This window comes from Mirounga angustirostris, unplaced genomic scaffold (genome assembly GCF_029215605.1).
Source record: "Mirounga angustirostris isolate CCGP_5_RB_7025 unplaced genomic scaffold, mMirAng1.0.hap1 SCAF_2, whole genome shotgun sequence".
Taxonomy (NCBI): domain Eukaryota; kingdom Metazoa; phylum Chordata; class Mammalia; order Carnivora; family Phocidae; genus Mirounga; species Mirounga angustirostris.
In genome coordinates this window covers 82,565,155-82,582,816 of record NW_026991710.1, presented here as the reverse complement: position 1 = coordinate 82,582,816, position 17,662 = coordinate 82,565,155, and the positions used below count along the sequence as shown (strand labels likewise).

The window sequence follows — 17,662 nt, the reverse complement described above, 5'->3', positions numbered from 1 at the left end:
ATTGATACACTATTTACTTGCTCCATAAAGCCAAAAACATCTTTAGGATTATATGTCTTGCCTATTACACTCTTAAAATTCAGAGCTTTAATTTACTGTTGAAGAACTGGTGTAGATAGAACAAGAAGAGTGCTTTATCACCTTGTTTGTAATACTGAAATAATTATAATAACAAAAAATTTTATAAGCAACATAGTTTTTTCAATAGTCCAACATAGATAATTTATTTTTTAAAAGATTTTATTTATTTAATTGAGAGAGAGAGAGCACACAGAAGGAGAGGGAGAAACAGACTCCTTGCTGAACAGAGAGCTGGACACAGGGCTTGATCCCAGGACCCCGAGATCATGACCTGAGCTGAAGGCAGACACTTAACCAACTGAGCCACCCAGGCGCCCCCCAACATAGATAATTTAAAAGTTATACACTGTAATTAATGGAAGTTATAATGTTATTTTCCTTGCAAATATATTTTATTAATGAATTTGGCTTAGTTACCATTTGCATTTCTTGATGTACTTACATGAGAATCTCTGTGACTGAGCTATATTTGTCCATTTATATCTCCGAATATTGGTAAAATAATTAGTAATTTTTTTCATCTAGTGAAACATCAGAAATTTTAAGGTGAAATTCTTTTCACTTTCATTCACATATTAGGAAATTAGGTTAGAGACACAAATGATATTATAGAAGCAAATTTGGAAAGAATTAAATATAGTTTCAGAAATTTTTTCTCAGATTAAACAGTAAATCATTCCAACTCCTTTTTCTTCTCCTACTGGAATCCAGTTTCCATCTTTATTCACATTAGTTCCTCTTCTTTGACAATTTTGCTCCTACTTGTTTAAAACACAGAGATCAGAAGTGAATTAATGTTGTAATAAGAATCTAACCACTACTGAGGAAATAGCAGTTGTTACTTCTTAATTATATAACATGATCTATCACTACAGTTCCATTTGCAAGTATGAATTTAAGATAAAATATTATATTAATTCATTCTTTTTTACTTGGAGTTTCCTTTGGCTTTACATCTTTTCCTGATGTACTTATCTTTATACTATTCTACTAAATTTGCTCTTTGCTTTTGCTCTTTTGTTTTTCACTTTATATTTATTGCAACTTAACTTTATCTTGTAAATATACAATAATTTATCTATTTTTTTTTTTACTGTTAATTTCTTTATTATTATCCAAAATGTCAAAAATTCAGTTCAACATACTATCCTTTAAAAACTTGGTTTGGACTATTTTTTTTTAATGTAAAGGTCAGATTCATTTGAAATGCTGTGGTAATTTTTTTCATAAATTGATTCTATTGTTTACTGCCTTATAGTTTGTCTAGTTTGTTGATGACAATGTCATATGAGACAAAAATCAGAAGCTTTCCTCAAACCTTACTTGATTGCTCTAGGCCTCTATGTAGGTTTACGGTATTTAAGACATTAAATGATTATTAATCGCCTACTCAGCCTTTACTTTCTACCTATATTATCAGTCCCTAAAACAATGCTGAGCTTTAAGCTCGTTTGACTTTAGTTCTTAAAAGAAGACGGGAACAATGTTTGCTAGTATGAGAAAAGTGAAGGACAAAATAATTAGGGCTAACTTTCTGCTATATGGAAAAGCTATAATTTGGCGCATTACAAGGCACTTTATGACTAATTAGGTGGCCTTAAGAGGCTTTCACCTAAAACAGTATTTCCAGGGCATATAATGAGTACAGCTGGTAGTGCTTGAGATAATTTGGGAGATAAATGTCAGGGAATTACATAACTTGGACTCAAATCTCTATTATACTTTTGGTTATTTCAGTGTATGTTTGGTGTTCTTATGTCTTTGTTATGGCCTAACACTCACTAATTTCACTTTTCAACACAGACTGTGCAGGATCAAGCATGGGACCACCATAGTTAATGGTATCTATAAGGAATATGACTTTTTTATAGTTTTTTTATTTTTCTGGTTACTTTAATGACCAGAGATCTTACTCTTCTTTTGTGGTATCATTATAATATTTCTTTTTAAAAACTGGATTAAATTTTTATTATTTTTTAATTTTTTTTTAAAGATTTTATTTATTTATTTGAGAGAGAGAGAATGAGAGAGAGCACATGAGAGGGGGGAGGGGCAGAGGGAGAAGCAGACTCCCTGCCGAGCAGGGAGCCCGATGCGGGACTCGATCCAGGGACTCCAGGATCATGACCTGAGCCGAAGGCAGTCGCTTAACCAACTGAGCCACCCAGGTGCCCTGGATTAAATTTTTAAAAGTGATCTGACTTTTAAGAAAAAGAGTAAGGACCTAATAGAGCAAATGATACATAAAGGGTAGAGTAAAGCATATGAAGAAACTCACAAAAGTGGTACAAGAGTGGATGAAATTTTGGACACACTTTCCTGGAGATTAAACATCAGGAGGCAGCTCTAGCCAACTTTGGCATTTTCTTCGCCAGCTCTTTTTTCCTTGCTAGTAGGTTCTTAAAATGAACAAGTGTTCTGAGGACACTTTGATAGTTGGTAAGTGACTCTTCAGAACTTAGCGAATACATTTTACCTCAACCTTTGTCACCAGGAGAATATGAAGAATAATGCTTTCAGATGTTACAGAAGTCTCCCTGGAGGTAAGAAAAATGCCAAGAACACAGAAAATGCCCCACAAATTATTCCTAGATTTTGAAGTGACCCTATGTTAGGAAAAATATCATAAATCCAAATTTATCCACTATTCAACACTACTGAGGTCACACAAGAGCAGAGATATGTTTATAACTAGTAATAAAATGTAAAGAATAATGATTTACCATTAAACAGAGAAAATTTATTTCAAAATGAAGTTTCAACAATGAGTCATATGTTCACTATAAATTCAACCCAAATTTCTTACTTTCTAGTTTTAGCCGGTGGTAATTCTACATAAAATGATAGAATAATTGCAGTATTTTGAAAATTGTGGCTCTTCAGGAAAAATTTACTTACATTTGTCATTTAATTAACATTTAATAAGGGCCTGTTATCAAGTACTGTACTAGCAGGTGAAGATACACAGATAAATGTTAATGCTATTTATTAGAATTACTTGAAAATTTATCATTCTGCTATATTTTACATAATGATTCTAAACTAATAACCATGTTTTCACAGAGCACCATATTTCTTAGGCATTCTCAATAAAATAAACCAATTATATATTGATAATAATGTGAGATTACATCTATTGGTTTTCCCTTATTAATATCTCTGTTACTTTGTCAGGAAAGTAAATTTAATTGTTCTGGCATGAATATGTCATCAAAACCAGAAAAAAAAAAAAAACACTGTACAGGTAAATGTCAACTGTGATCTATTGGTAGCCTTCACACTTAGAAAGTACTTTATTGCTCAACACTGCTGATATCTCAGATTTAAGTAATTACTGATGCTGCACTTTGAAATCCTTGTTCTGTAGAGTCTATTTGTTCTGATAATCTCCCCATCCATATTTGTGAAGCAAACAATTTATAACCCACTCTGGAATGATTTTCTATAGAACAAATTTATGATTATCCTCTTCTCAGTAAATGCATTGTCATAATCATGACTTAGCAAATCTGATTCTCAGTCTAGTAAACAGCATTTAATAAAATAAGGAAGTCATTTTCTATAACTCACGTGTCACCTGGATGTCACCACCCTTAACATAAAACCATGTTCAGATTCGACTTATTCTCTGCTCTGGGTACAAGCCCAATGCCCCACGCTTCTGCAAATCCTTCATGGCAGGGGGAGGATTAAGTTCACCTTTCTTTCCTACTTCCTGCCTCCCTCAAATCAGGTACTCCATTTGGTTTCTTGTGACCTTCTCTTTAACTCCACTTCGGCAACAACCAAAGTACTGCTCCTCTTTCTTTCATGCATCCCTTGAAAGATCCACTTAACTAAAGTCTTGGTGGGTAATTGCAGACTTTGTGTGTAGTAGATGCTATTACTGAAAGGCCAGGCTTTACGTAAGAACGATGCTAATTCAAGAGAGTGAGTTTAAGTATTCTCGGTCTGAAAAGTCCTTTGGACACTTTACCTTCTTGCTTGGCCTCTTCTCTCTCCTTTTTCCCTATATCCTTGTCTCACTGTTAGGGGTAAAATACTGAGTCCATTTTGGGGGGCAGAGCAATTCAGTTCTCTCCAAACCTTTCTCTCATGTCTATTATAGTTCTGAATATCCTTTTGAATTTCCAAAATTACCTCTTATGAGGGTATACCTGACAATTTGTTTTTAGCTAAGAGCAAGTTGTCCATCCTAGTTTTTGTCTTTGCATTTTAGAAAGGATCTTGGAGTAGTTCATTATTCTAGTTAAAATTAGACAATATCATGCAATGGGGTACCACTTTTAAATAATGATATTTTTAAATAATAATACTTCTTGTTCTCCTTTACTTTATATATGGATTTTTCTTTCTCCTGCTGTCAGCAGAGCAGAAACTTCCCAACCAGGCTTTGAGAGCATATTCTGGAAACGTGTCTGTTGCCTACTATTAAATACAAAAATCTGTTGCAGTGTTCAGTGTAGGCTCCTTCTTTTTCCAAAGGCTGCATCTGTCCCACAACACGCAGAGTTATTTTTAAATGTGTTAGATTTAATTAACCCACCACAAGTGACTCCTTTGATGACGTCCTAATGGAATGTTCAAAATATTTTTAATTTGGAAAATATACCATATAAAAGCTGGACTCTGAAATCGGAAAGTAGACATTTTGACTACTTTCCTGTTCTTGTATAAATACATGATGGGCTCCTACTGGGCGTGTGATTCAGAGCAGTTTTTCCATCTCTAATGTGGAGAAACTGTGGGGAAACAGATTCAGAGGAAGAAAAGATATGCTTTTGTTCTAGCTCACAGAATTGGCATATGCTAGAACCGAAAAGGCTCTAAATCCCCTGTTCTGTTGGTCTTTGCTTCTTTGTTTCTAATTAAGAAGTATGAGTCATGGGTGTTTGAAGAGTGTCCCTAACTTCGTATTGCAATGGATAAGACAAGATGTCAAATTCTGGCTGTTTTGTGATGCTATATGATGCCTTCAGCCATATTAACAAAATTGTGCTGTTATTGATATACTTAGATCCACAAAGAAGTGGTCCTCAAACTTTTTGAAGAGAAATACCTCATTTACTTAGAAAAGTTGCAAACCCCTTCGCAGTAAGATATTATTTGCACCTGCCAATTGAGGAAACAGAATGCTGCTAAATACTAAGCAAGTATTTAAAATTTGTATTTTATTAATAATAGAAACTATAGAAACTATATATATTTTAAAATAGTAGCATATATGTGTGATTCATCTTTTTCAATACACAGACAATAATTAGTGTAAATACAGATTTTTAAAAACTTTTACTTTATCTTAATTCCAGTGTAGTTATCATGCAGTGTTATGTAAGTTTTGGGTATACAATATAGTGATTCAGCACTTGCATATGTCACCCAGTGCTCAGGTGTGAATACAGACTTAGTGATCCCTGCTAGAAACTCTGCAGATCCCAATAACACCATGCCCACAGCTTGGCAACAACCATGTGCCTAAGGACCACAGCATGAAAAACCTCTTTCTTCTACTACATGAAACCAACTTCCCAGTTTTCTTTTTTCTATCCTGCAAGCTTTCTGTTCTGCTAGTATAATCACTTTCTTGAAAGAAATGGTATAAGGAGAATAAAAAATGAGAATAACGAAAAAATAATTTATAAAATTTGGCAAAGTGGTTGTCAAATTTAGGACATAATTGGGAAAATTTGGTTATGATTTAGGGAGGAGCTTCAGGTTTTTCAGACTTTTCTAAGCTCAAATCTGCTGACTATGTGGGACGTGGCCCTGTAAGCAGTTAATAGTCAGAAACATAATTTATTTGACCTAATGGTAGAACTCTAAAAGGTGCTTCATTTCATTGAGTTTTTAATCAGGATAAATTCAAGTGTAACCCAGCTATTAACTGCTCCTCTCACCTTTTGAGGTGTATCAGTGGTTTGATCTGTACAGAAACCATATAGGTAGCCTTCCAAAATACTGAAAACCAAGGCTAAAGAGGTGAAGTAATTTGCAGAGAGTCACATAGCTGGGCAATCATGGGGCCTGGATTGGACAACGTGGCCCCAGAACCCTGCTGTTATGACTCCCAGCACTACACTGTGCCTTGCTTCATAACCTTATTAAAAGATTATTTTCCTTTGTTTAGTGTATTTTCTTACATTCACAGGGGATACTGGATATTTATGTGAAAAATAATTTGATACAAATAAAATTAAGAGGGCAAAATAGTTTTTTGATGTGACCTAGGTAATGAGTGATTTTTGCTAAGTGAGACCAAACAATAATATATTTACCATATAACACTGTGGCTTTACCCCTAAACAAGAAAAGAAACATTTCTTTTTACAACATCGCCCTAAATCCAGGACAAGTAATAAATAAAGTGAAAAAGACACTAGAAAAGTCACACCTTCAAAAGCCATTCATAAATTTTCTGTGTGATTTGGTATTACAATAAAAGTTGACTTTCTTCCTTTTTAATTTTTTAGTAAAATGTTCTAATCATGGACAAGGTAAGATAAAACTTTGAGCTAAGAGATTTTGTTTTGATTTGATCTATTTAATAATCTCTGATGGATGAAGTGGTTGGTCAGCCAAAAACAGATGAAGTACTACAGATGATCACTGTTTTTTTTACTTCTAATATTTTATATAACTTAATTAGTTACATTTATTTTCAAAGCAATTAGCAATAATATGAGAAAAAATATGGTACTCTAAAGTCATTAAAGTACTAAAGTAATGGCATAACAATACTGCAACTGCAAACGTGATCTTATAGTTCCAAGACTCTAGCCAATATTGAGGAAAAGAACATGAAACAGAGATTAGAACATCTGAGTTTAAAGAAGGTTCTAACACCTTCTAACTCTGCTTCTTGACAAGTCACAATCACTTACCAGGACCTCAGTTTCTTCATCTATAAAGTGTAGATAACAGTTGTGTCTGCTCAACTGTTTCACAAAATTGTTAAAATCGACTGATGTAATTGAAAGTAATTGTTATATGAGTTTGTGTCCTTGGGATATCTATCATTTAAAGTTCTTTTGTCCTCGGATGGCTGCGTGGTTCAGTCAGTTAGGCATCTGCCTTCGGCTCAGGTCATGATCCCAGGGTCCTGGGATGAGTGTCCCATCAGGCTCCCTGCTCAGCAGGGAGTCTGCTTCTCCCTCTGCCCCTCCCCCCCCCCAGCTCATGCTTGTGCTCTTTCTTTCTTTCTCTCTCTGAAATAAATAATTAAAATCTTTAAAAAAATATTTTAAAGTTTTTTTGTCCCTTCAAGCAACTCTCTTCAGGGCAAGAAAAGATTGACTTTTCAGAAAAGAGAAATAGTTCGTTTATCATTTTATTATACCCCTTTATAACTAAACGTACAGTCTCTTCAGCTGACTAAAGAGCATTTTAAATCAGCCAGAGAGTTTCTCTTTACATTTAGAGAAGACAAAAATAAAAGTAGATGAAATGATTAATAAGATATCTCAAAGTTAGCCAAATGTCATTTTCTGGCTTCAAATGCAATACTGTAGACTATTTTTAGAAACACGTTTGTCACTAATTGCATAGAGACATGAACACGCGCACACACACACACACATTGGTGAGAGGGAGTTGACTACATTATTTGCTATGGGCTCCATTCATGTAAGAATTAATTCACCTACACAAAATTTTTCTTCTTACACTTGCTCTTCTATGTTGCAAAGAAAATTCCGAAACAAAGTGTTCGCAATGCCTATTTCAAAGTTTGTCTTTCACATTTCCCTCTAGTTCTGGGTAGACCAACACCCTAAAGGGCAATGCATTTAGTCCAGGTAACATTATCAGACTGCAAATGAATGTAGTCATTGTCCCTTGAAATACAGAATTTCCTTTTGGGCTCAGATTTCTCCCTGGTAGCAAATTAATGACTCCATAAAGCCATTGTGTATGACTGCTAAAGTACAAGTTTCCACCTGGTATATAGAAATGCAACTTATACTTTATGGATATTTACATTGTAAATATAGAGGTAATACAATTTTATTGTTGAAGGGAAGTTGTTCAATGGACACTTTTTATAGAGAGGAAACTGAGACCCAGAGAGGTAGTAGAGTGACTCATGCCACATTGCACAGTTAGCTAATGTCAGAAATGCCAAGTCTGGTCTTGCTTCCATCTCCTGTCATGTCATTTCATGGGTATAAGTTACAATTCTAAACAAACATGATCTGCTGGTCAACAGGGTCTAGTGAGACCTTCCCTTCTGAAGAAACCCCTCAGGAGAGCCTGGAGTTAAGACCAAGATCTCAAGTCCAGAGGAAAGCCAGAGGTACCATTAGAGAGAGACTAGGACTGCGCTCTCCTTTATAATCACTGCCCCTCCGTGGAGCCCAGAGAAGGGACAGGGTGGTGCCGTTCCTCCCAGGACCAAGAGGCACCCCCAAATTCATGTCCTTCCTGAAGTCATGAGATGAGCCCAAGAGACTTGCTTGTGAAGTCTGATGGTGCCTACAAGAATGTGTGAAGCCTAAGCATCTTGTTTCCTTGGAAGATGTTTTTTTGAGCTGCCAAATCACAGTTCCTCTCTGACCTGAGGGTACAGCCCAGAGGGAGGGATGGTGGGACAATGGTCTAAAAATCCAAGAGTATGGCCACGTTGTTCCTTTTCCTTCCTACTCCCACCCCTATAACTATTAAATACAACCGTTGTCTTTTTATGCCTCGAGAAGTTGAAACTCCTAAAACCCAAAGTCCACTTATAATAGAGTCCACAATCTCAAATATCTCCTTATTATTGAATATAATTTTAAAATAAAGTCACAGCTATTTCTGTGAAGGAAAATGACTGCACTGCACCATCATTTCAAGCCTGATATCTGGGCGAGTGGAGGAAATTTCCTTGTATACTTCCATCCACTTGTGAGCCAAAAACCTTGAATTCTCAGGTCCATTTTGCAGATATTGTTGTTTTCTGTTTTAGAAACTCACCAATGTGATCCTGCCTTCCTGTTCTCCCCAGAGGGGCCAGGTGGCTGAGACACCTGTCCCCCCCACTCGGAGCCTGCCAGGCTTGGCACTCCCTCTCCACCTCACAGATGGCTGGCAACCTGAGGAGATTCCTCTTTCAGGCACAGCTTTCTCCCTCTTATCTGAATATTTTCCTCACTGTGAGAGATGAGATTTTCTTCTTCCTTATCTCCCAAATTCATTCCACCTAGGAAATGTAAGCATTTTCAAAACTTGTGTGCTTGCTACAGTATTTTGTGAGTCTTAATTGAAAACGTACTTCCGATTTAAAATCCTTTTTTCAAGAGTTGCCACTAGCTCAATGTTTTCATTGAAAATGGGATTTTCCTATTTTCCTCTCCCAAAAGATGCTGCTTGTGTCTAGTATCATCAATGCCCCTTTCAGGCCTCATGTTATATGGCCTCTGTTTTACTTGGCACTGTTGACTTTCTTCTTCTATTTGAATATCCTTTCTTTCTTTTCTCCCATGAAACTTTTTTCCTTGATGTGTTCAGTTATCTGATTCCTCTTGAAATCTCTTCCCCCGAGAAAGTAATTCTGATTATTCCTGACACATCACCTTACTTTGACTTCACTTAACATTGTATAGAACCAGCTACCACAGTATTAATGAGCACCATTTTTATATGGCCCCTTAGCATAATCTTATGGTTGTTTCACATATGCATAGCTTGAGTATCAAAATAAACTTTAAGTTCCTCTGGGGAAAATATGGTTTTCTATTTTTGCTTAGTTCCTAATGAAACCGATGCTTGGGTGCTTGGGTGGCTCAGTCAGTTAAGCATCTGCCTTCAACTCAGGTCATGATCCGAGGGTCCTGGGATCAAACCTGCTGTCAGTCTCCCTGCTCAGCGGGAAGTCTGCTTCTCCCTCTCTGCTCAGCCTGCTGCTCCCCCCTGCTTGTGCGTGCACTCTCTCAAATAAATAAATAAATAAAATATTTTAAAAAAAAGAAATAGATGCTTAATAAATGTTTATTGAGGTAAATCGTTCATTGGTTAGTGAGCTACTTATACATTTAAAATAGGATATTATGAAATTTTGGGGTCAGTGCAAATAGAAGAAATCAAAGACATCATCACATAATAATTGTTATTTTTTTAATTGATAAAAAATTAACCACATTTAATTTGGTTGGCAGTAAACCAAAGTGAATTTTGTTATGTTAAAGGAGAAGGATCACTGTTAGTGTAAGATCGTGTTGATAAGACACTGATAATCAAAAAGAGTTGGTGTCTTGTCTTTTGTGAAGGTGCTGTTTTGATGGGAATATAGCAAGTGGTACTGTATAGTATTTATTTATGTGTTTGTCTGTTTCATTGTATTCATATATAAATATATTTTACTTTTATATCAATTTTTAGTTTATTATATTTTTATATTTTTTCAATACATTTTAATATGTATATTTTTGATGAGTGAGGAAAAAATTGAAATTTTCAACTTAAACTTCACTGAAGATTATTTATTAACAAAGAAGATAATAGGGTATCAGTTGAACAAGACTGTAATACTAGCAATTACAGACAAACTGCTATGAAGAAAAGGCCTTCTCGCCGTTTATAACACCCCAATTTATACATTACCATCACATGCAAGTTTAAGAAGTGGATCTATGTTCATTATAAACTGTGATGCATAGGGGATAAGCATCCTCAAACGATAACAGAACAATTGACAGTTATTTTATTTCAATATAAAATCTATATAAAGTTTTTAAAAGCTTGAGGAAGTGGGAATGTATAGGAGGTGGCTTTGTATAAAGACAACATGAATTAGTGAGAATAATACATTATAAGCTATTGAAATATAAAATTACCTACTTTGCCTTTAATTCCATAGATTAGTTGATCTAGGTTTTGAAGTTATTACCTAATAATGGTACTTTGAAGGTTGTAAGAGCATTTAGTAATTAGCATTTTGTATATACTCTATATATTTCTAAAGAAATCACTCTTTTATTTCCTTAAAGAGCTTAAAACTATCTTCTGAAATTTTGTTTATGGTTAAAACTCACAAAGTAAATATTTATTCCTATAGTTCAAAGGGAAACTTCATTGTCTCTGTCAGAAGTGTATTCCACATGCTCAAATGGAATTGGGAAAAAAAAAGATTTTTCTATATTACATAATATAGAGTGCTCATTTAGGAATTAAAGCCCCTTTTTTAGTAATTGGGTTATGATCTTTTGAAACTACCTTAAACTCATACATTTTCTAAGCTATAAAATGTAGGGATTCTATTACAGTGGGATTTTTAAAGTTCTTTTGAGGTCTCAAGTTTTATAATTCTAAGTTACTGCCATTCAGTATTTGTATTGATCTAGAGAAACCAAGATCTATCTTCTCTAGTAGTGGTTTTCCAGTGGACCTTAAATGTAGACTTGGTAGGGGAAAAGGTAATTGGAGAGATAGCTTCTCATTATGAGGATGGATGAAACTCTAACATTTAGAGACCACTTGTAAGTTACTTAGAAATGTAATTATAAAGCATGTCTAAGAAGATTGGAGTAGACGACCTAATCATTTGAAAAGAGGAGAAAATATGATAGTTGGTTTTTCAGCCAGAAGCTGAATTTTCAAAGTTCTCATGATTTCTGTAATTAAAATAGTTATTTTTTTTAAATCCCAATCCTGCTTCATCCTTTTGAAGCCTAGGAAACTGAGTGTCATAGTATCTCTTGCGCTCTCTCAGCTGGTGTATGGGTATAGGGTGGAATCAGGACAAAACGCCATCTGTTTTTCTTACAACATCCTGAGAAGAGCACTATCTGGTTGGTCATAAGCAAAGATATGAAACACAGGTCTCCTTGTTAAATTTATCTTTAATTACTTTGGAGATAAAGAAAAGTGAAATGCTACCTCATATGTCTTGTGAAGAGAAAATACTTCAGAATAAGCCATTTTCCTCAATAGTTTATTATGAGATCAAATTAGACCTAAAAGAAATTTATAGAAAATGCTGTAAAAACATAACTGGTGGTTACTTGCATCACAGTCAATAAAACCTTCAACAGTGGTAGTTAGAATAATTCTTTCCCACCGTATTATAAGAGAATGTTTCTATTTGCAGAGTTTTCCAACTGAGTAAATCTCTATTTTTATAAATAGCTGTAGTAGATTGGAAATTGCTTTCAAAGCTTTAAGTCTGAACCTTTTATGGATGTTTATGGATGGACACATTTTATATGTGTATGTATGTAATATATATATGACAAAATGATAGGATTTTTTAAAGAAAAAAACCCGGTGAGGTATTTTGTCTGTTTCCTCATCCTAGGTATGTGAGGGCAGAACATCTGTGCATCTAGTTAGTCACTTCTACCCCTTTAATATCATACCCTGTCAAAGACAGAGAGCAGGCAGAGCGAGAGTATGTGGCTTTGCATGGAACCAGCTTCCCACAGCAAGATCTGTGGTGGTGAAGAGTATCTTCTCTGGATTCAAAGGGGCCTGGATTAAAATTCCAACTGTGTTACTTCCCACTACATAATGTGGGCAATTTGCTTATCTTTTTTGAGCCCCAGTGTCCTCATCTGTACAATGGCGATCATATGAGTTTTGGCATCATGGCGTCTTTTTAGGATTAAAGGAGCTAATCCACAGGAAGTGCTTACATGGAGCCTGGCACACAGTGACACTCAATATTTTCAGGGGTGGTTTGTCAGTCCTTGCCGAAGGAGGGAATTCTCTCTGTTGGACAATCTGAAGAACGAATAATGGAGACGTTAATGAGTGCTACTGGCTTAAGATTTTACTCAGGGAAATCAGTGGCCAAACGTGTTGCAGTCTGGTGAGGAAAAGCTTTCCAGTACATCTCAATCTTACCACACAGCAGTTAAAAGTGTGCCTACTTCACCTGGGTGGCTCAGTCGATTAAGCGTCTGCCTTCGGCTCATGTTATAATCTTAAGGTCCTGCGATCAAGCCCTGCATTGGGCTCCCTGCTAGGTGAGGAGTTTGCTTCTCTCTCCCTCTCCTCCTCGCCCTTACTCATTCTCTCTCTCTCAAATAAATAAATAAAATCTTTAAAAAATAAAAAAAAAATTAAAAATGTGCCTACTTGTAGTTGGCCGTAAGTCATTTTATGGATGTGAACTCACTGATCTCACATGATGACTTCAATAGGTCAGAGACATTGGTAAACATAAAAATGGGGACTTGCCATTCAGTTCAGCTGGTGTCCTCTCATTGTCCCACCCCACCCGTTTCCCCATTGTTTTTCCTACAGTAGAATTTCTATTTGGTCACTTTCCAGGGCTCCTCACTGACTTGTTAATAGAGTCCCAAGTCCCACGTTTGGTGTTCAAAGTCCTTTATGATCTAGCCTCCAGTATCGTGCCAGACAAGGCCCACTATGTCCTTTCATAGCATAGAGCAATCCAGCCAAACACAACTGTTTGCAATTCTTTCAGTTACCTCTCACTTCTCCTCCAGACCTTTGACCATGCTCTTTCCTCTAGCCTTGTGGACATGCTACTTACTCTTCAAACTCTAGCTCCTATGTCAACTCTCTCATAAAGGAGCCCTTGCTCATGACATCAGGGTGGTCATCCTTTATCTTGTAAACTCTTGCCCAATTTCTTGTCCAGTAGCTTTCAAATTTTTAACTGGAATCACAATAGGAAACATATTTTGCACTGATGCATGTTTTATTCAAATACACATACACACATACACGTGCACGTGAACTTCATGAAACAATACTTACCCTCATTATTTGCAATATCCTTCTAATGTTTCTTTTCTCTTTCATTTGGCAAAAGTTCTAACTGCAATCTACTAATTAGATCTTAATTACTCTTTATTTGTACCATAACCTGCAGTTTGAAAAACACTAATCTACACACCCCATACAGAATATCCTTCGTCGTTTATTGTGTATAGGGATCATGTTCCTTACCAGACTGAGAGCTACTCACAGGTGATACCATGTAGTACAATACAGAGTCTTTCATTAGATCTAATCATGCCTTTCACATCAGTTACCCAGTAAGTATTTGTGGAAGAGAGAAAAAGGAAAAAAGGAAGGGAGGAAAAAAAAAAGTCTCTGAGATGTTGATTATACCCAGAAATTGAGTTTGTTACTATTTAGCAAGTCAACAGATAGGGATCATTTAAGTTATTTATAGGTGAATTTTCCAGTTAAAGTGGTATGTGCTTCTTTGAATTACTTTCTTCAACATCAGTTTAAACTTAGAAATCAGTGTTACATCATAGACTCTAGGATGCAAACAAAGATAAGGATAACAAAATGACTAATACAGAAAAGATAACATCATGCATGCTTGCTGTGTTCCTTCTCCCTGCAGGGGGAGTGGGGAGGGGGTGGTGAGAGCAAGGGTGTGAAGTGTATCCAGAGGTGAAAAAAGCTTTTGACTTGATTTCTGTAAAGCCTGTGAAAAGGCACTTCTGTCATTCCTGAATGTGGTGAAACATCTATATGTGCTGAATACATCAAGTGATTTCTGTGTACTGTCTATAAACAAAGTCAGTGCTAAGTGCTAACACTTCCAAGCACCTGAGGTCTATAAAATGAAATAGGAAGTACGCTCTATCTCCTGACATCTGAAATATTGCTTTTCGCTCACATGCAAGATTAAAAGAGGATTCAAAGAGGAAAATTTTGGATAAAATTTAAATTTGAAAAGTCATATTAATGATATGTATTTACTGTAATGACATATCCAGTTTGACTGGGATAACATAAGTCTTTGTCACTCAAAGTCCATCCCCTTAACTAATGTACTATACTATATATACTCTATACAGACAAAGTAACAACGCGAAAACAATGCCTTCCATGGACGTGAATACTTTGTCTAAGTCCTTTGTACACGTTTGTTTGTTATTTTCTGATCTTCAGTGCAACAGTAGTGTATAGAGACAAGACTAACAAATGCAGGATTAAAAGGATTCTATAAATGCTAATAAATTCAGTAATAGTATGTAAAACAAATATTTCCATAAATCACTGAGAATTAAGTCCTACATACTTCACTTTGAAAAAATAATAATATTTCAATGGGAATTTTAAGAATTATTATTAAATATTGACTTTCTATTGCCAAAGAAGTATTATTAAAAGTAAACATGTAATATACATAACAATGTATCACCTTCATTTTGGTGCCTTTGACTGTTACAATTTAGAGAAATAAATCATTTGAAAATGCAGATTTATGATGGTTCCATTGTCAGAAATTTAGGCATGTTGCAATGTTGAATTTCTTTAAAATTTATTGTCTTTCTTAAAAAAACAAAAAAATAAAATTTATTGTCTCCCTTTGGAATATATAAGAGAGAGAAAGTAGGGAGAAATGCTTTATATCAGGAAGAGATATACTAATACTGACATTTTACTACTTAATAATTTCAATGTGCTATGAAAATATTTAGTAAAACATCCACTGCCCAGAGAACGTCCATTTAATTATTTCATCTGACAATGTTCATTAAGTTGGCTTAAAAATATTGTTAAATTTCAAATTTGTACAAGTATTTCTCACTAGTTTTGTCAGATAGCATTTTGTTTCGCTATAGACTGCTTCTGACAGCTATCTTGAAAATCCATGCCATTGGTGAGAAGCAGATGGAGTTAGTGAATGAATACTGAACCGAAGGCTGAATTTATTACAATTAGAAAATTAATTTCAAATCCATGCCTTACTTACTGGCATAGCAGGAGTATACATACAGTTTACTTTGCTTAAATATACTAGTCTGTTATTTGGCAAAATAAATGTAAACTTTAATGCAGCTACTTTAACACAGTTTCCTTTTTGCAGATGTTAACAGTATAACCACTCATGTATTACCATCAGCAACAATTTCTCCAACAAAAACATCTGTATTGAAACCAACCACAGTGTCAAATCCTGTTATGGAAGCGACAGCTGCAATGTCTATAGGTACGATTAACTCTTAATGAAATTTACTCTAACTTTAACAGATATTAGTAGCATCTATTTAATTTAATCACTGAAAAATAATTTGAGATCTTATATCTATTGTTATGAAGGTCTGTGCTATTTTGCTATTTTGAAACTTTTATGTTATTTTGGGTTGAATACAGAACCCTGAGATCACAGTGCGCTTCTTTGATGATATCCCTTTGGATCATTTCCTGTTTGAGAATAATCCTATTGTGAATGTTACAAACACGAAGTTTATTTTTAGAGAATAAAAAAGTTACCATTTCCTTAGTCATAAAAATATGTTTCTAAATATACCAATTGTCCACTTAAGCAGCACCGTTAACAAGGTGAAACTGTATTAATAACACACTGATCTTGTTAGTTATATTGGGCTGATAATAGATTAAATTTGTAAGGTTCGGTAGCAATGTCATCATTATTGTTTACTGGATTGAGTGGCAACTGCATCATGTTTTATGGTTCTAGGTATTCTTACCATCCATGAAAAGTAAAATAAGCCACTGGGGTCATTTAATTAAAAACCCAAGAGGTTATCAATCTAATGCGTCCGGCATTGTCCATCCTGCAACACACATAAAATGAGGCATATCGTTCAGGTTCTATAATCAATGGAGAGAGAAATAGAGAATTACTTGTTTGTTGCTTATGGGCAGAAACTCCGGTTAGAATGCTAAGGTCACTGGAAGACCTGAAAATCGTATATCCTAACGAGGAGATAACTGAAATTCCTCCTGCTCTCTTCCTCGCCTCTCCACTTACTCCTCATTTAATTTTCATTCTAAGACCAAGTTCAAGTAAAATGTAGAGGACCAATGAGGGCTGGTTCATGAGACTTAACTGGGGTGGTGATCCTCAAAGAAAAAGGGTCTGATGAATATAGTCCACTATTTCTGAAATGTGCAATTCTAAGATGAAGCCAAACCAATTCTCCTAGAATTTCTGTACCAAACTGGGAGAAAGCTTTACACAAAGAGGGCAGCACAGGGGATTTTGTTCCCAGAATGTGGTATGACCTATATCGCCAATCAAGGGAAATTCCAAATGACACAGTCAAAAAAGCCAGGGACCATAGAGCCTCCAGCCAACTCCTGCTCTGTATTTTTTTTTCTTTTCTCTTCTCTTCTCTTCTTTTCTTTTCTTTTCTTTTCTTTTCTCTTCTCTTATATTTTATTTTATTTTAAGAGATGGAAGTTTATTGAATACACTGCAAGAGAGCAGTGGGTAGGACAGCAGAAGGGAGACTGTCTGCCCTTTATTTTATTTTTAAAAATTGTTTCAACCCTATGTTTTCAGGGTTTAAGCAGAGAGGCATGCTCGCACTTTTACAAAGTATAAGTATTTGCTGCTTCTCTCTCTCTCTCTGTCATTCTATCTGTGAGTTGCCAGCTGAGTTCTCAGCATAAAATTGCACTCATTTGGTAAAAGCATGTTACTTTGGTAATCAAAAACATCACCCCAAAAGAACCAATAAAGAGAAGGTAGGTGCTGATATTGCATGTTGACTCAAAGTGTTGAAGTTTTGCAATTTTTACATTAATCCTTGGGACTTATGCTTTCTCAATGAGATGATTCCTAGCCCTGACCACAGTGACCTGTGGTGAATAACAAGTAGATTATGTGTCCAAATAACACAGACCCTAACCATTATGTTAAGTG

The 17,662-nt window shown here is 35.3% G+C and overlaps 1 protein-coding gene across 3 annotated transcripts in view; it reads left to right on the top strand.

The window, feature by feature from the left end:
- Nucleotides 1-17,662, top strand: part of EMCN (endomucin) — a 131,748-nt gene that overhangs the window by 24,188 nt on the left and 89,898 nt on the right. For all 3 annotated transcript variants that reach the window (XR_010409480.1, XM_045880686.3, XM_064584857.1), the window contains exon 2: nucleotides 15,857-15,979. Coding sequence is in view for 2 of the 3 variants with exons in the window: in XM_045880686.3 (XP_045736642.1) it covers nucleotides 15,857-15,979 (123 nt within the window). In the remaining variant the exon portion in view is untranslated. The remainder of the gene's footprint in view (nucleotides 1-15,856; nucleotides 15,980-17,662) is intronic.